At 33.5% G+C, this 14,798-nt stretch overlaps 1 protein-coding gene across 3 annotated transcripts; it reads left to right on the top strand.

Annotated features, from left to right (window-relative positions):
- The first annotated feature begins 508 nt into the window (after nucleotides 1-508).
- On the top strand, nucleotides 509-13,179 carry LOC119633682. 3 transcript variants are annotated; one of them, XM_038027360.1, is made up of 6 exons: nucleotides 509-732; nucleotides 853-1,331; nucleotides 8,686-9,913; nucleotides 10,809-11,129; nucleotides 11,809-12,933; nucleotides 12,999-13,179. In XM_038027360.1, the coding sequence occupies exons 3-6, from the start codon at nucleotides 9,367-9,369 to the stop codon at nucleotides 13,172-13,174; spliced, it is 2,169 nt and encodes a 722-aa protein (XP_037883288.1). In that variant the 5' UTR covers nucleotides 509-732; nucleotides 853-1,331; nucleotides 8,686-9,366; the 3' UTR covers nucleotides 13,175-13,179. The 3 variants fall into 3 exon arrangements, with proteins under 3 accessions (XP_037883288.1, XP_037883287.1, XP_037883289.1); XM_038027359.1 differs by having other exon boundaries at nucleotides 509-1,331; XM_038027361.1 differs by having other exon boundaries at nucleotides 509-1,331; nucleotides 11,809-13,086.
- The last annotated feature ends 1,619 nt before the right edge of the window (nucleotides 13,180-14,798 follow it).

Here is a 14,798-nt window from a genome sequence, read left to right as displayed (position 1 = left end):
ACCGAAATGAATGTAGTTCTCGGTACACTTTGGCAAATAAATTATTGCATAAGTTAATAGAAATTTTTGCCATATTTTCAACCACTTTCGATAAATAAAATTTTACAAGGCCAAGTAATAATGACATGGTAACGATTGCAAATGTAAAAAATGATTTTTAACGGATGCACGATGAAAGGGAAAGACAATGTCTTTGTTTATTTTCACATATTTTCATTTCTCTATCGTTATTCTACTTTCTTAAATTTCTTTTTTTCTTGCCTTTTTTCTTTTTTTATTTACTATTAGGATGATTGTTTTATCCATAACGCAAAAACTTGAGCTCATTTATTAATTCTGCATAAGTGATCAGAAATGAAACACGCATTATATCTTATAATATTTTTAGTTGTTCTTGTGGAGTTCCTTTAAAAAGCAGCCGCTCTTGTCAGGCCCATATTATAGTATGTTGGTAACTCTTTACACAAAATAAAAGCAAACCGTAGGAAGAAAATTAACATTCAGTTTTTAGTTTGTCAAAGACATTAAGCATTTGTTGTTCAATTTTTGATTTGCGTTTTGCATTAAAAAAATATAATGAAAGAGTAACGATATTTATTCGAAGTTTTACAGTTTATTATGGGTATTACTGAAAAGCGCTTGTGAAACTATTCAAACATACTATTGTCCATTGTTTCCACTGTTTAAGGACACTTATCAAGAAATTTAATACTCAATGAAACCCTCCAATAAGTACATACATATATGTCAAGAATGTGATGTTGTCATTGTAACCAAAGAAATTCTTGAAATTAACTAAAACTAGTCACATTAAATTAATTATAAATGAAATCTTTACTTTTTTTATTCAAGTTCGAATATTGAAGTGCAGAGTGGAAGTCTTTGTAACAGCGACAAAAAATTATAACGTTTTTTTTTATTCGCATCAATGTCGCGAATGAATAAAAAAAACCTGATATTAACATAAACCCTTACATACATATTAAATCGATGATATCTCTCCCCAAACAAACCAACCAATCGGGTAAAATTAACGAAAAAGCAATTGTGTAAAGTATTTACAAGATGCGTTAATTTAATATTCAGATATGGTTACAAAAGTTATCATCACTATTACCACCTAATTAATTAATAATTGAATTTACTTTTAAAATTACGTGAAGTTTATAATCGACATGATTATATATGACCATGTGCGGCCCGGCAATTACTTCTAAACATTTCGTTACTAACCTAACCTACTAAGCACTTATGTGTGCGCAATAATCATGCGAATTAAATACGTAACAGCATCTCGTAATAATATGATCCTTGCAAAGTTGCTGTAACAGGTGATTATCTTATCTTTTATTATTATTTAGTTCTACATATTTTTCCATTCTTTAATACTTGTGGTAATATTTATCCATCATTAGCCAAAAATCTGGACAAATGTTTACTTTCAAATTTATGGTATAATAATAAAATTTATTACTAAAATTAATTAAATGTTGAAAACCACTAGTAATTAGTAAAGGTTATAAAATTTATAATCCAGTTTATTCTATCTGCGATTGTAATCGCTATTTTTAAAAGACAAACATAGCTAATTCGATTCGTCTATTTAATTTGCAAACAAGAAAAATAACGTGGAGGTCTCATTATGGTCTTTTATTATTTTCCCTACGCATAGGATGATAGAAACATTAATATTAAATATGCATGCTGCAAGAGATATTGAAAGACAAGAACAAAGTTTTTCGGCTCGGCTTTGTCGTCAATTTTCGAAAAAGAAGTTGAAAAGTTTTTTCTTAGTATTCCGTTCGTATAAAAAATCTGTGATCACTTCGCGAAAATGTGAAATATTCATTTAATTTACTTTAATGTACAAGGAGGTGATTAGTTTTGACAATGCTGCCACTTAAGCAAAAATATTTTTTGTTTGTGTAATTAGGGGGTTTGCGGTATTCTAATTTCTTATTGGCTTAGTGGATGGTTTGAATCTTTTCAAATATGGGGCAAGAAATTCGATACAGTCTGGAGTAAATAATGCCCAAATTTTCCAATTGCTTCTAAAAGACCGTCGTCGAATAAATCCCTGTTAGGGAGTTACAGATTAATGTCTTGCCTGTTGATTACTAACCTGTGTAATGTACCGGATGTGAATATGAAATTCAACTTATTTGTTTTCCGTAGAAAACACCTTAAATTGTGAGAAGTGATAACAAGTGGTTTATAAAAAGTATGCTTTATCGCTAGTTATTTGTATTTTTCTCATTCTTCCGAACAATTCGTCGATAGTAAGAACTATGCACTTTCATTATTCTTAGCATAAAATGTTCGAGAAAAGAAATTTAGGAAAGGTCGCAATTTTCGGGTTCTGAGATTGCAAGTTAACGGGAAAAAGAAATAATAAGTTTATTGCGGTAAGAAAAGACTCCGCACCACATTTCAAAATGTTCAACGTGTTCTTCTCGAAGCCCGATTTTTCAAAGCATCCTATAGAAAAGCTCCTGTAATTTTCATCCGAATTTTTTGTACTACCCTTAGATATTCTCTATGTTTATACCCATCACCGAACGACGTTTGCAGAAGCTAGAAGGAACCATCAGGAACTCCACAAAGTATATACATTCTTGATCAACCTCAAATTCTAAATCGATTTAAGCATGTCCGTCCGTCCATGCGAAAACCTCTGTCCTGGGTGCAAAAGTGAAGTTGTCGACTTCAAATTTGGCAAAAACATTGAACGCAGGTTGGTGTCGAAAATGAGCTAAATCGCTGGAGGAATATAACCACATTAATAAGTAAATTGGGGCTCCTATGCAAAAAGACGAAATTTTGTATAAAACCTGCACCATGTTCTGATTGCCTTGTAAAATAATTAAAGGTCAAAGAACAAAGGTGGCACAAACCAAAGTTTGAAAATTTGATGTAAAAGGCACACAATATTAGCCTAAAACTTGGAACAAATACTCATCGGGATCATTAAAAAATTGGACGCGAATATGGTTGGGATCAAATTAAATCTAAAGTTCCCTAAAGTAAAGTTATTTATTAAGACCTAAAAGTAGTCAATGAACTTGGTGTCGTCGACGAATAATTCGTTAATAGTTACCTTCTATTAAACAATAAATTTTAACAATTTAAACTTACTGCGTAAACAGATCTTTGAAACAACCTAGCATAATATCAATCAAATCAAACAATATCAAAAGATTGATCACAATAAACTGTTGTACAATTCGTACACAAGAAAGCAAGGCTACATGACAAGGCGAAGCCTTGAGCAATAGCCAAGCGGATCCATTCATTACGTATTTCTTAAAAGTAGTAGCTATCTTAAGTATCATTTTGCGCAATGCGTTTCATTTCCAGTGTATGAAATCGAAATAACTTAATAACTAAAGCTTTTTCCCATATTGAAGACTCGTCGATTGTATGTAGCAAAACCTCAACACCTTTCATCGGCAGCTGTACTCATTGACAGGATTGATTTTCGTCTGGTGGGACACAAATCAATTTTCGAGATGAAGTTGAAATTAAAGTTGAAGTATGAAGCCAATAAGCACAGTTCTGGGTGTTCAATAGGGCAATTTTATCTGCATAGCCTCTACATTATATTGCTTTTGGAAGAGTTATTAAAAAGATTTATTATTGGAGAAAAGAGATGTATACTCATTCGAAATGATTCGTTCATAATTTTCGCATGTGCTGCCAGCAATTAAACATATATGCGATTGTTTATAACAGCAGGATAATGACATCTTTTAACTAAAAGTCCTCAGTTGATCTTATGCAAAATAGTTCATTCTCTTGTAATGTTCGTATCTTTTTACATAAGCGAGATGAATTTTTTGCTCAAAAAAGTACACATCTAACAGTGTTACTTCCGTCTTACCTGTATAATCTATCATACCGATTGTATTAAAAGAAACCGGTAGCGCCAATGTATAGATTTTGAATAAAAATTCGCAAGACTTCATTTAAATCTTCGTAAGTGGTTCTTGTGGTTCCTTTATGTTAAACGCTTATGCTATGTGTAATGAAATTCACAAAATGAAAGAAAAAAAAATCAAAGAACACTATCTTCTTTTATTATATATATATTGTGTTTATGATGCAACGGCTTACAGTAATAATAAGTCGAGTGTAGCTATAAAACAAAAAAAGAAAAAAAAGTAGCGCAAACAATAGTAGTTTCAAGTGAACAAATATATAATTAGTTTCTGAATGAAATTTAATCGTTATTTTCATGATAAGCACCGTTATAGAAATGTACATGAGTTGCTTTTTTTAATTTGTAAGCTAAATAATGTAGATTACAGTCAGACATGGTAGAGCTGAACATAATTCTTGACGAAATTAAATACTATTACTGCTATTGTGGACACTTGGCAGACGAATATCAGGGATCGCCTAATCGAAAACTTCGATGGAAATGAATTTTAGTTGTATTATAATTGCCAACAAACACTATTAAATACCCTACGCCATTTCGCTTAATGCGGTGATTCATATAACGACTTTCCAAAATAAGATGTTAGAAGGGAAATGGCCGAAAAAATGGTCCAATCCGAACCTTATCCTTACGGCAACACACAGCAGCATACGTTAACCGGCGCTATGCCAGATTTATATAAAGTGTACGGTTAGTAAATTCACTCTAGGAAGTGTTGAGGCCTATAATAATTTAATTATTCGCTTTGGGAAGGATAAAAACCACAGCCACCATGATACTTCCTAAAACGCCGCACTTAGCAGTGAGGATTAAGTACCGCAGTTACAAGCTTCCGTTCTTAAGGAGTTTCTGTACGTAGAGATAAGTCGTGGAGGGGCACCTAATCCAGGTCGAGTTTAACGTTAGACTATAAACCTTTTAGCATTAGTTTACGCGACCGTAGTTACACATAGGTTTGGATCTACCAAACAATCCCGCTTAACCAAACACAACCTATCTTTTCTCATGGTGCATAGGCGTTGGCGAGTACAACTGGCATGACCTGCGCAATGCTCTCGACTACTGCTACATCAACGTACTTTACAACCCAACTGCAATTGGTTTCCATTTCTTCCACGGCCCTTAGGGGAGTTTCGTGGTGGCTGTGCTTGCCCTCAAAATCGCGGGAACACTAAATACTTGATGAGTTAGATAGGCCTCGCCTCCGCCAGAAGGAAGGGCATGCCATACACATGCCCTTGATCTGGAACTGCAAGGAGCCTCCCTGCTCCCTGTGGGGCGCGAGTGACGTCTTCTCACTCCGTGTGCCAGCGGGCACCGCATAAGGCGCTTGGTTCAACGTCTTGCAAAATTAGGGAAAAACGTACAAATTTATCACTAGATTGTAGACACGTGTATGCGCACTTGGTGTGTAATTCACTTAAAATTTTGGCGCAATTGTTGAAAAATTTGAACAAAAAGTGTAAAAATTCTATTGAAATTATGGTAACTTCGACGATTGCGTATTCGTTAATATTGTGGAAACTCTAGAAAAATTTTTTTATTTTTAGGACGTAAAAGCTGATATTATTTATTACCTGTTCATGAAGCATTTCAACTAAAACTTATTTTTTGAAAAACATTTGTAACTAATTTTAATGACTGATAAGCGAGTTATTAAACCGTTTTAATTATTTATGCATTTATTTTTCTTCGGACTCGTGAACTGAGAGAGAAGAGGAAAAGAATTTGTAAGTTAAAAACAGAAGGATAGATAAATGAGAGCGTGAACCCACGCGAGAAAATTATTGTCGTCAATTACTCATCGCTTTATAAGCGAATCCTTGAACTTATTTTCGAAAATCTCTTTAGCATATCCACAAAAAAAAATTAATACTTAATTTAAAACGCAATCTAAACAAGCAAAAAAAAAAAACCTAACACAATTTTTCTTTTATTTTCATGGTGAAATACCGTTGTGTGGAACCGCGGGCGGGTATGGTTCAAATTTAACTTATCAATCGCTTTATTATTCTCCATCTATTTTAATCATAAAATGCAAAAACTTGTATTAAAAATAAGTACAAATATATAAGTAAAAATACCCTACACCACTTCACCCGATACAGTTATTCACTCGTTTTGATAATAATACACCAAAACTTACAATTTATTTTCATGCAAAGGCGTACTTTTCATGAAAGCCCGCCCAAAGAATAGACCTACGTGATCCAAGTTCGGTAATGTTGAGTGTTACGCCACTATGAAGTAATTTTCACCATGAAACATCAAAAATTATATCTTTTTTATTGCATAAAGGTTCAGTTTTCGTAGGAATGATTATATCAGAGAATAACCAAACCATTATGGAGCGAGTGTTATCTAGAAATTAAAATTGCAATTTTTTTTCATATAACGAATTTTAAAAAAGAGGGGCATTAAATGTGGAGTGGTCGAAAAAGTCAAACGATCCAAACCATTTTCAATAGCGTTCATCCTTGTGTCAAAACACTTCAAATTCATCAAAATATATCAAAAATTACGGCCGACATCAGACGACCGTTTAGATGGAATATGAGTCTGAATCGACGATATAATAAAAGACACATCTATCTAAAGTCCTTGTGTATGTGACAATCGTTCATACAAACTTAACCACAATTGGTATACGATATAAAGACTGTAGTCAAAGAGAGCAGAGCCTAAGGTGAACACTGTCGTGCGTGCGTTGTGTAAGCAATACTTAACACAACTTTTGTAGATCCAACTTTTATAATGCCAATCAAGTTTGAATCATTTTATGAATTGATATAATCACATATGTGTAATATCTGTCCATGTATGTATATGTATTCAAATTAATGATCGCAATTTTTGGTATAAATAAATGCAATTTTTTATGTTGACATGTTTTGGTCCTTGGGGTCGGGCTATTGCTCCGACCGCCCCCTATATAGGATAAAAAATTTTATAATGGCATGCTACATGCATATGCAAAATGGAGATGTGCTGAGAACAATTTAGGAATATTTCCTTATAAAAGGTCTTACATAAAGTAAGAGTTCTTATGACGACATAACCTAACTTGTACAACGTTACGATGGAACTTAGCACAGGATAGTGATTTGGTACATAAATTTACTGTGCTAAATTTGTGCCATGTTGATCTTATTTTCGGGCGTCGTGGTTTGTAAAAATGTTGGCTACTTTTACTAATTACTTTTAGCGCGATAAGATCTAATTTCCAGCTTCTTATAAATAATGATATAGGTGAAGGTGAAGAATTGTTTTAGGCGAAGTACTTTTAATATAATGCATTACATCATTAAACATTTTTAAGTATTACCATGGCATTGAGTATTGGTTAACTTTGCTTCGAGCATACTAATTTCTGTCATATAATAAAATATATTTATTGCATAATATACTGGGCAATAAGTTCCGGGACTAAGTGAAAAAATACATTTTATTTATTGTTTTTTTGTTTTTGCAAAATTTGGCTTTATTCATAAGGAATGATAATATCGTTGCACTCCTCTCTAACATTTGGATGCTTTCTTTAAAAGACGATTTGCAAAAGATGTTAAGATTGCAGCATTTCAGTTTCTGTAATAGCACTGGCATCATTTTAAAATTCGCAAACAGATAAAACTTGCTGAGGATTTTGATCTGAAGAGTGCGGTGGATAGGGCCCTTCGGATTTCAATTCGAAAATTTTTTGTCGTATGGCAGGCATCGATACTCGTCTCGAAAATAAATTTTGTTGTACTAGAATTGAATATTGTTGCAAAATAGCGAAAACGTTGGGCTTTGAGAACTTTAGGAAGCCCTCTAGCGAATAATCACCCTTTGACATCATTAGGAAGTTATACCTTGCAATTCTGCTTTTTGATTATCAAGAATAAGTTTCAGATTTTTCTTTTATACTCATCCCAGGGGTACACTCATTTTGTCAATCGGTTTGCAGCCCCTTGAAGAAAGCTTCAGAGAGCCCACAAAGTATATATATATTGTTGATTAGCATCAAACTCTGAATAGATTAGAAAACGCCCCCCTGCGTCCGTCTATCTGTCTATCTCCTTAATATCTGATTGCAAAAAGGAAGCTATCTGCTTGAAAGTTCTTGCACGCAGGTCGGTATTGAAAATGGGATAAATAGGCAAAAGGGCACGACCACCGTACAACATAATCTGAGACCATTTCGGTTTTTTGATCGTTACTTGCAAACTTCAACTGACGGAACGATGGTGGTCGCGCAGCACTCGTACCAAAAATGTAAAAATCGGCCACGCCTACGCATAGTTTTTTCACTTTTTTGATATTTTGTGCGTATAAAAGATTCGGTCGCGAGCGAATATTTTCTTACCTGTCATGTTATATCTTCGCATCATCGCTGTCTATACGATAGCAGCAAAAGAAATTGTTGCTTTCGATGTGGAAAAGTTTTCATAATATTTCTCAAAAAATAATCTTTAATCTACGCACTTGAAAAATCGTTTTGAAAATAATAGAAATTCGTATAATGTTTGCACTTGAGTTGTCGCTGGAACGAAAGAAGCTTTTGTATAAAGCAGTATAGATTTCTTGTTTAATATGACAGGTCCCGGATATTATTGAGCGAGCGTAGACAAAACAAAAATTTAACACGTCTATGCTAAAGTTAATGATAATAGTTAATTTTAAGTAAAAATGAAATAACAAATGTTTATTTGTATGACACGTAATTGTTTTCAATGTTTATAAATATATTTTTCTTTTTATTGTAGAAATAAATGAACGAACAGCTAGTAGAGGTCGTCGTACAAGCTTCTTCTCTCCGATCGATAATCAAAAGTCATCACTCGCACTTGCGCATGGAAACAAGCATGTAGCGCAAAAAGAGTTACTAACTACCATAAGCAAAATAATGATTTTAACATCGATACGTAGTTGAGAAGTGTGGAGGAAAAGAAAACAAAATTCCTTTATACTCCATGGCTAAGCAAATAAAAAACATGAAAAAGAGCCAAACGAACAAAACTAATACAAACGCGAAAAGTATTCATCATCTAGCTTGACTTACTACTATACCCAGAACAAGCAAAGGCGTCGTAAATGCATACATAGCATCATCATAGCCTGACGAAAAAAAAGAAGAAGAGTCTTTCTCATCTACATACCAGTAGCGGCAGCATTCCTGTTTTTGTTTTTATGGCAATTAAATACGTTTGTGTTTGTTGTTTTTAGTTGAGAAAAAACTTCAACTAAGTGAATGGAAGTGGAGATATATTCCTTTCAGGCATAAATACAAAACGTTGAATCCATTTTAACAAAAAAAAAAAAAATAAATAAAAGCTGGGCGGCCAAGCAATCCAAAAACATAAAAAAAAAACCAGCAAAATCTTATCTATCACCTAATATTATTGCTTTGTAGCTTTCTTTATTAGTGATCCGTGCATCGTCGCTTAATGGCGATACGATTGTATAACGCGGTAATAAGTAATAGAATGAGAAATTTACGAAATATTAAAATTTTGCGATTTTTAATCGTTTTGACTGCTGTCATATTCATCATATTCATTTATGCTTCATATTCAACTAATCAAACATTATTACCACCGCCCATGCGTTCGGCAAGCCTGATATCTTATCCCCCCATTAGTTCATTTAATAACAAATCGAGTGATTACGACGCTGCTGTGCCGCCCAGTGCTGTTAGTCACAAAAATAATAATTCCGTCAGCAGTGAGCAGCATACAGCAGACAAGTCTTCTCTTAATCGTACATACAATTCCAGCGATAATTTAAAAGATAGCGTAAAGAGTCACTCGGGCAGTGATTTAATATTTATCAAAAAGATAGTACATCATCGTGAACCAACGATTGATGAAAATGCTAATGACAACGGTCCGGACAGCGATGATGTGCCCGATGATAGTACATTTGGCAACAATAATAACAACAACGATGCACAACAGTTCGAGGAATATTTACAAACGATTGGAAATAATTTGGGTTAGTGAAAATATCCTGCAGAACAAGAATCTTGCTAACCTCTTTGGAGAAATTTAATTCTAGAATGGATGGATGGCAAAATTTCATTTGATAAACTAAAACGATTATAAAGAGAACAAGTTTTATCGGATCTTTCCAAAACATATAAAAATAAGAATGCAATTCTGCCTTATATTAATATCCTTAATATAATGATCTTAAATTTGCCCGGATGAAAAAAGAAGTTGAGACAGACTCATCTTTTATTATACCGATCTACTCAGAATCATTTTCTGAATCGATCTAAGCGTGTCTGTCCGTCTTGTCGCCTTGCATATAACTTACAGGCCGCAGTTTTTCAAATATTTTTATCAAATTTGCTACACTGGCACGTTTTAGCCCAAGGACGAAAGCTATTCAAAACGGTTCCGATCTGGTCACTTTCTCGACCATTTCCCGTAGAACGCCTTATTATGAAAAGTCGTGATATAAATGGCAGTATTGGTGTTGCAGGATGTTTAATAGCAGCTCCCTATAGTGTATTTACTTGTTCTTCTTGATTATTATAAATATTGTTATCGATTGAATGGACCCGGCCTTAAAAATACAAAAACATTAAGCTAATTCTAGAGTGCGTCCTTTCTTCCCTCCGTAAACTAACTAAATAGCGTTGTCCAAGTTGAGCGACATTGTCTGAGTATTTGCCAATTACATAACATCATGGCCGTGTGCAAGCAATGCTTATCTTTTACGTTAAGTAGCAAAAAACGTTATTAATTATTTTAAACGAAAGTGAAAAAATGAAAAGCAATAATTTAACATATTTTTCTCTAATTTAGAAAGAAACGATAACAAGGCAGTGATACAATAGGAGAGAAAACAATGTGAAGGAAATGTATTTTTCTCGTCTTTGCAGGAAACATTAATCAATCTAATGGCAGTGGCGTTCCGATTTCCACTTCGAACAACGCTGAACAACGTCCACAGCGAAGTAAAGACGCCAAGGACAGTAAAAAATTGCTACAGAATGGGATAGCTGATAGTAACAGCAACAGCAACAGCAACAATAATAATAACCTTAATAAAATACCTGAATCTGATGTGTTAATACCGACATCGAATTTGCAAAAATTTATAGAGAATGCCGATAAAATATTAAAAAATTACACAACACAACCCCTCACGGGACGGGATGGAACCGAATCGATTGTTGCTCAATCGGAAACTCTCGCTAAAAGTAAGTATCTTCCTTTTGCAGCCTTCAAGAGTGTTAGGAAAGAACTTTTTTTTTTTTTTTTTTTTTTTTTTTGTTTTGCAAAATCTATTGCAACATCGAAGGTTGAGGACGTATTACAGTTTACCATTTCCGAAATAAGCATTAAGAACTCTATGAAGGTGCGGTTATATTTTTCGATCTGTGAGGACAATCGGGAAATGTTAAAAAACTGGAATGTACATCAACTTTCAAAATACATTGCTAAAATTGTTCAAAACTGGTTCATTCCGAGTTGAACGAAACATTCAACTTTTTTTTATATACAGTAAAAGTTTCTTATTCGCGTGCCGCGAATACGGAATTTCGGTTGGATACCTATTAGCATCCTTTTATTCTTATGTATGTACTTATTAGAATCTGCGAATAAAGAAATTTATAGCCGCGAATGGAGGAATTGTATCGCAATTTTTTAACCCGCGAATAAAAAAAGCCACGAATGAAGGAAGCGCGAATAAGGAACTTTTACTGTATATACCATTGAGATTGATGGTGTTTGTTCGTTTCTTTTTTAGCAATTGTTTACAATTTTCAAATCAAAGCAAATATTATTATTTATTTATTTTGATCATTCGACCAATAAGGCATTGAAAAGGCGACTTTTATTTGCATTCATTTTTCTTCAATTTCTTTTCATTTTTAGTAAGTGAAACGGATCAAGTGCAAGTCGATAAAAAAATATCTAAAGATAATCAGCAAGTGAAAAAGGATGAGGCTTTAGCATCATTGATAGTTAGAAAAACGGAAGGCATGGCCCCACCGATCTCCGTTAAAGTAGCAGTTAAAGGTCCTGCAGCTGTTCTTGTTCACATCAAAAATAGTACGTCAAGCAGCAAAAGTACCATTAAACCAACTGTGTCGTCATCTAAACCGAAATCTCCCAGTGCCGCTGGGGCTGTTAAAATCGATATTTCCACGCCTAAGTTACCGGTTGACCCATCGAAGGGTATACCTACTTATCAAATTTATGAAAGCGGCCACATAATGGACGAAATTGATTTACATTATTTGTGCCCGAAAAATGGTACCAAAGTGAAACTTTTAATACTCATTACGTCGGCTTTGGAGCATTTTGATGCCAGATTGGCTATACGTCAAAGTTGGGGCCATTATGGAGAACGACGTGACGTATCTATAGCCTTCGTTTTAGGGCGTACGGCCGACGCGAACGTGAACAAACAATTAACCGAAGAGAATTCCATTTATGGCGACTTAATAAGAGGCCATTACATAGACTCGTACAACAATCTTACGCTTAAAACGATTTCATCTTTAGAATGGGTTGATCAACATTGCCAAAAAGCTACATTTATTTTAAAAACTGACGACGATATGTTCATTAATGTGTCAAAATTGCTATTCTTCTTGGATAATCATGCCAAGGATAAAAAAACGATTTACGGACGTTTGGCAAAGAAATGGAAACCTATACGCAATAAAAAATCAAAATATTATGTATCTCCTGGACAATTTGGAGCTGCAGTTTTTCCTCCCTTTACCACTGGTCCGGCATACGTAATGACCCGTGATATTGTACACGACGTGTACGTGCAAGCATTGCGTCAAGTGTATTTCAAATTGGAAGATGTTTTCACTACGGGTATTGTGGCTCAACAATTGGGCATCAAACGCGTACACATCAATGATTTTCTAAATCGACGTATACCTTTCAATTCGTGTAACATTCGTAAAGCCATTAGCGTGCACATGATTAAGCCGAACGAACAATTTGATTTATGGAGAAAACTACTGGACCAGACTATTAAATGTAAATAGCATGTTAAATTAAGATAAACATAGGATAAATATTAAGATTGATTTTTCTATATTTAGGTAAGGGCAAGAAGATGATGTTTTCATTCAAGATTTTTACTAACATGATGATTTTTGCTTGTTCGATTATCATTTCTTTAATTTGTAAACCATTTTATAAAGAACGCCAGGGTCCACTACCAGTTTTTATATATTTTTTTTTTTTTAAATTATTCTTTTATTTTCTTTTACTTTAATTTGATTTAAAGTTTTGCTTTGCTTTTTTTTATTTAATTATTTTTATATATATTACGTTTACCCTGGCGGATTTCATATATTTTTTTTTGCTTTTTAGTTTTATTAAAAAGTTTAACTCATAATAACATATGTTGGAGCAGACTTAATTATTTTTTTTTGAGATTTGAATATCATTACCTTATTCTAATCACTCAGATGGTTACACTAATTGATATGTGTGATTGTAGCTACTGGATCAGTAATTTCTTTATTAATAATTTTAGTTTTTTTTTTTTTTTTTTTTTTTTTAATTTTATATGAGAAAGTTTGATTTCCCAGCGAAAAGTAATTTTTTCTATTCAATATATAATATTTTAACTGAACGATTACAATATACTCCTGCATTCTGCATCTAACACTAGTTATTCTCATAAGTGACTTGGTTATTTCATTACTCTTACTAAAGAGAATATGTGTCCGTTTAAAAATTTCTATAGTGTAATTTTACTCTTAAGACTTTTTTTTAATATTCGATCGATATACCAAAACTACTAAAAAAGTGGCGTTTAGCAAAAAAAAAAAAAAAAAAAAAAAAATTTAAATGCAATAAAAATTCAAAATGTTACGAATCCCTCTGACAATTTGCAGGCGCACTTTTTAGTGTGTCAATAATCGGGCATTAAGCGCGCACATATCAACGCCTTTTGAAATCGAGATGCATCTTTTACTTCGTTAGTGCGCCGGTAACAAGATCGAAAAACGGTGGGCCTTTCGATGCATGGAGAAAACTTCTGGACCATCAATTATAAACAATTTATCGATTGAAGACTTATTTATGCCAAATTATAAGATTGATTTTTCTATATTTATCAAAGAAGTTGAAAATGATGGAATAATTTTATTAAATTAATTTTTTATCTTGTGATTGTTATTATTTATTTTTTTTTTTATACAAATTTTCGATTTTTCTATAACATACGCTGTTTATTGCAATTGTACTATTGTTTTTTATACCCATCACCGAAGGATGAAGGGTTTACTTATATTCTGGAAATGTTCGCAACGTCCAAACGAAACTTTCAGCGACACAATAATGCATATATATTCTTGATCAGCATCAAATTCTAAACCATGTCCGTTTGTCCATCTGTCTGTGTAATGTCTGCGGTAAACATTCTCTGGGTCACAAAAATGAAGTTACCCTCTTCAAATTCGCTTGAAACCATTGGGAGTTTTTGCACGCAGTTTAGTAGTGAAGTTAGTAATGAAGATGAGACAAATCGGCCCGAAGAACACGACAATACAGTACAACATAATCCCGTTGCTTATAAACTACAATAGATGCAACGATAAAAATATGCATTTGAGTTCTGCATTGGGTCCTGCAGCATTTGTACAAAAATAACTTAAACAATTTTTTGGCACTTCTGCTTTTTACTCATAAGACAAACCAGACAGAGCATTGCAAATTCTTCTGCACGCACCTCACATGGAAAATGTGTTAATTCTAAAATAAATGTGGTGGACGCCGCAGCACGGAGGATTCGTTTTTCCTAAGTAACATTATCAATTGGCTGTCAAATAAAAGCACTTGGAGAATAGAATGCGACAATCTATGTGTTAACTCTAAGTTAAATATCGCGG

Source organism: Glossina fuscipes, unplaced genomic scaffold, assembly GCF_014805625.2.
Source record: "Glossina fuscipes isolate IAEA_lab_2018 unplaced genomic scaffold, Yale_Gfus_2 2, whole genome shotgun sequence".
In the NCBI taxonomy this organism is placed as follows: Eukaryota; Metazoa; Arthropoda; class Insecta; order Diptera; family Glossinidae; genus Glossina; species Glossina fuscipes.
The sequence above is the reverse complement of the archived record's forward strand: the minus strand, read 5'-3'. Positions and strand labels throughout refer to the sequence as shown.

Excerpts from the sequence above, each read along its gene's own strand:
- LOC119633682 (XM_038027360.1), top strand. The coding sequence starts at position 9,367 with ATGGCGATACGATTGTATAACGCGGTAATAAGTAATAGAATGAGAAAT. Across the intron at positions 9,914-10,808 it reads AACGATTGGAAATAATTTGG|GAAACATTAATCAATCTAAT; the intron begins GTTAGTGAAAAT and ends TCGTCTTTGCAG. Across the intron at positions 11,130-11,808 it reads ATCGGAAACTCTCGCTAAAA|TAAGTGAAACGGATCAAGTG; the intron begins GTAAGTATCTTC and ends TTTCATTTTTAG.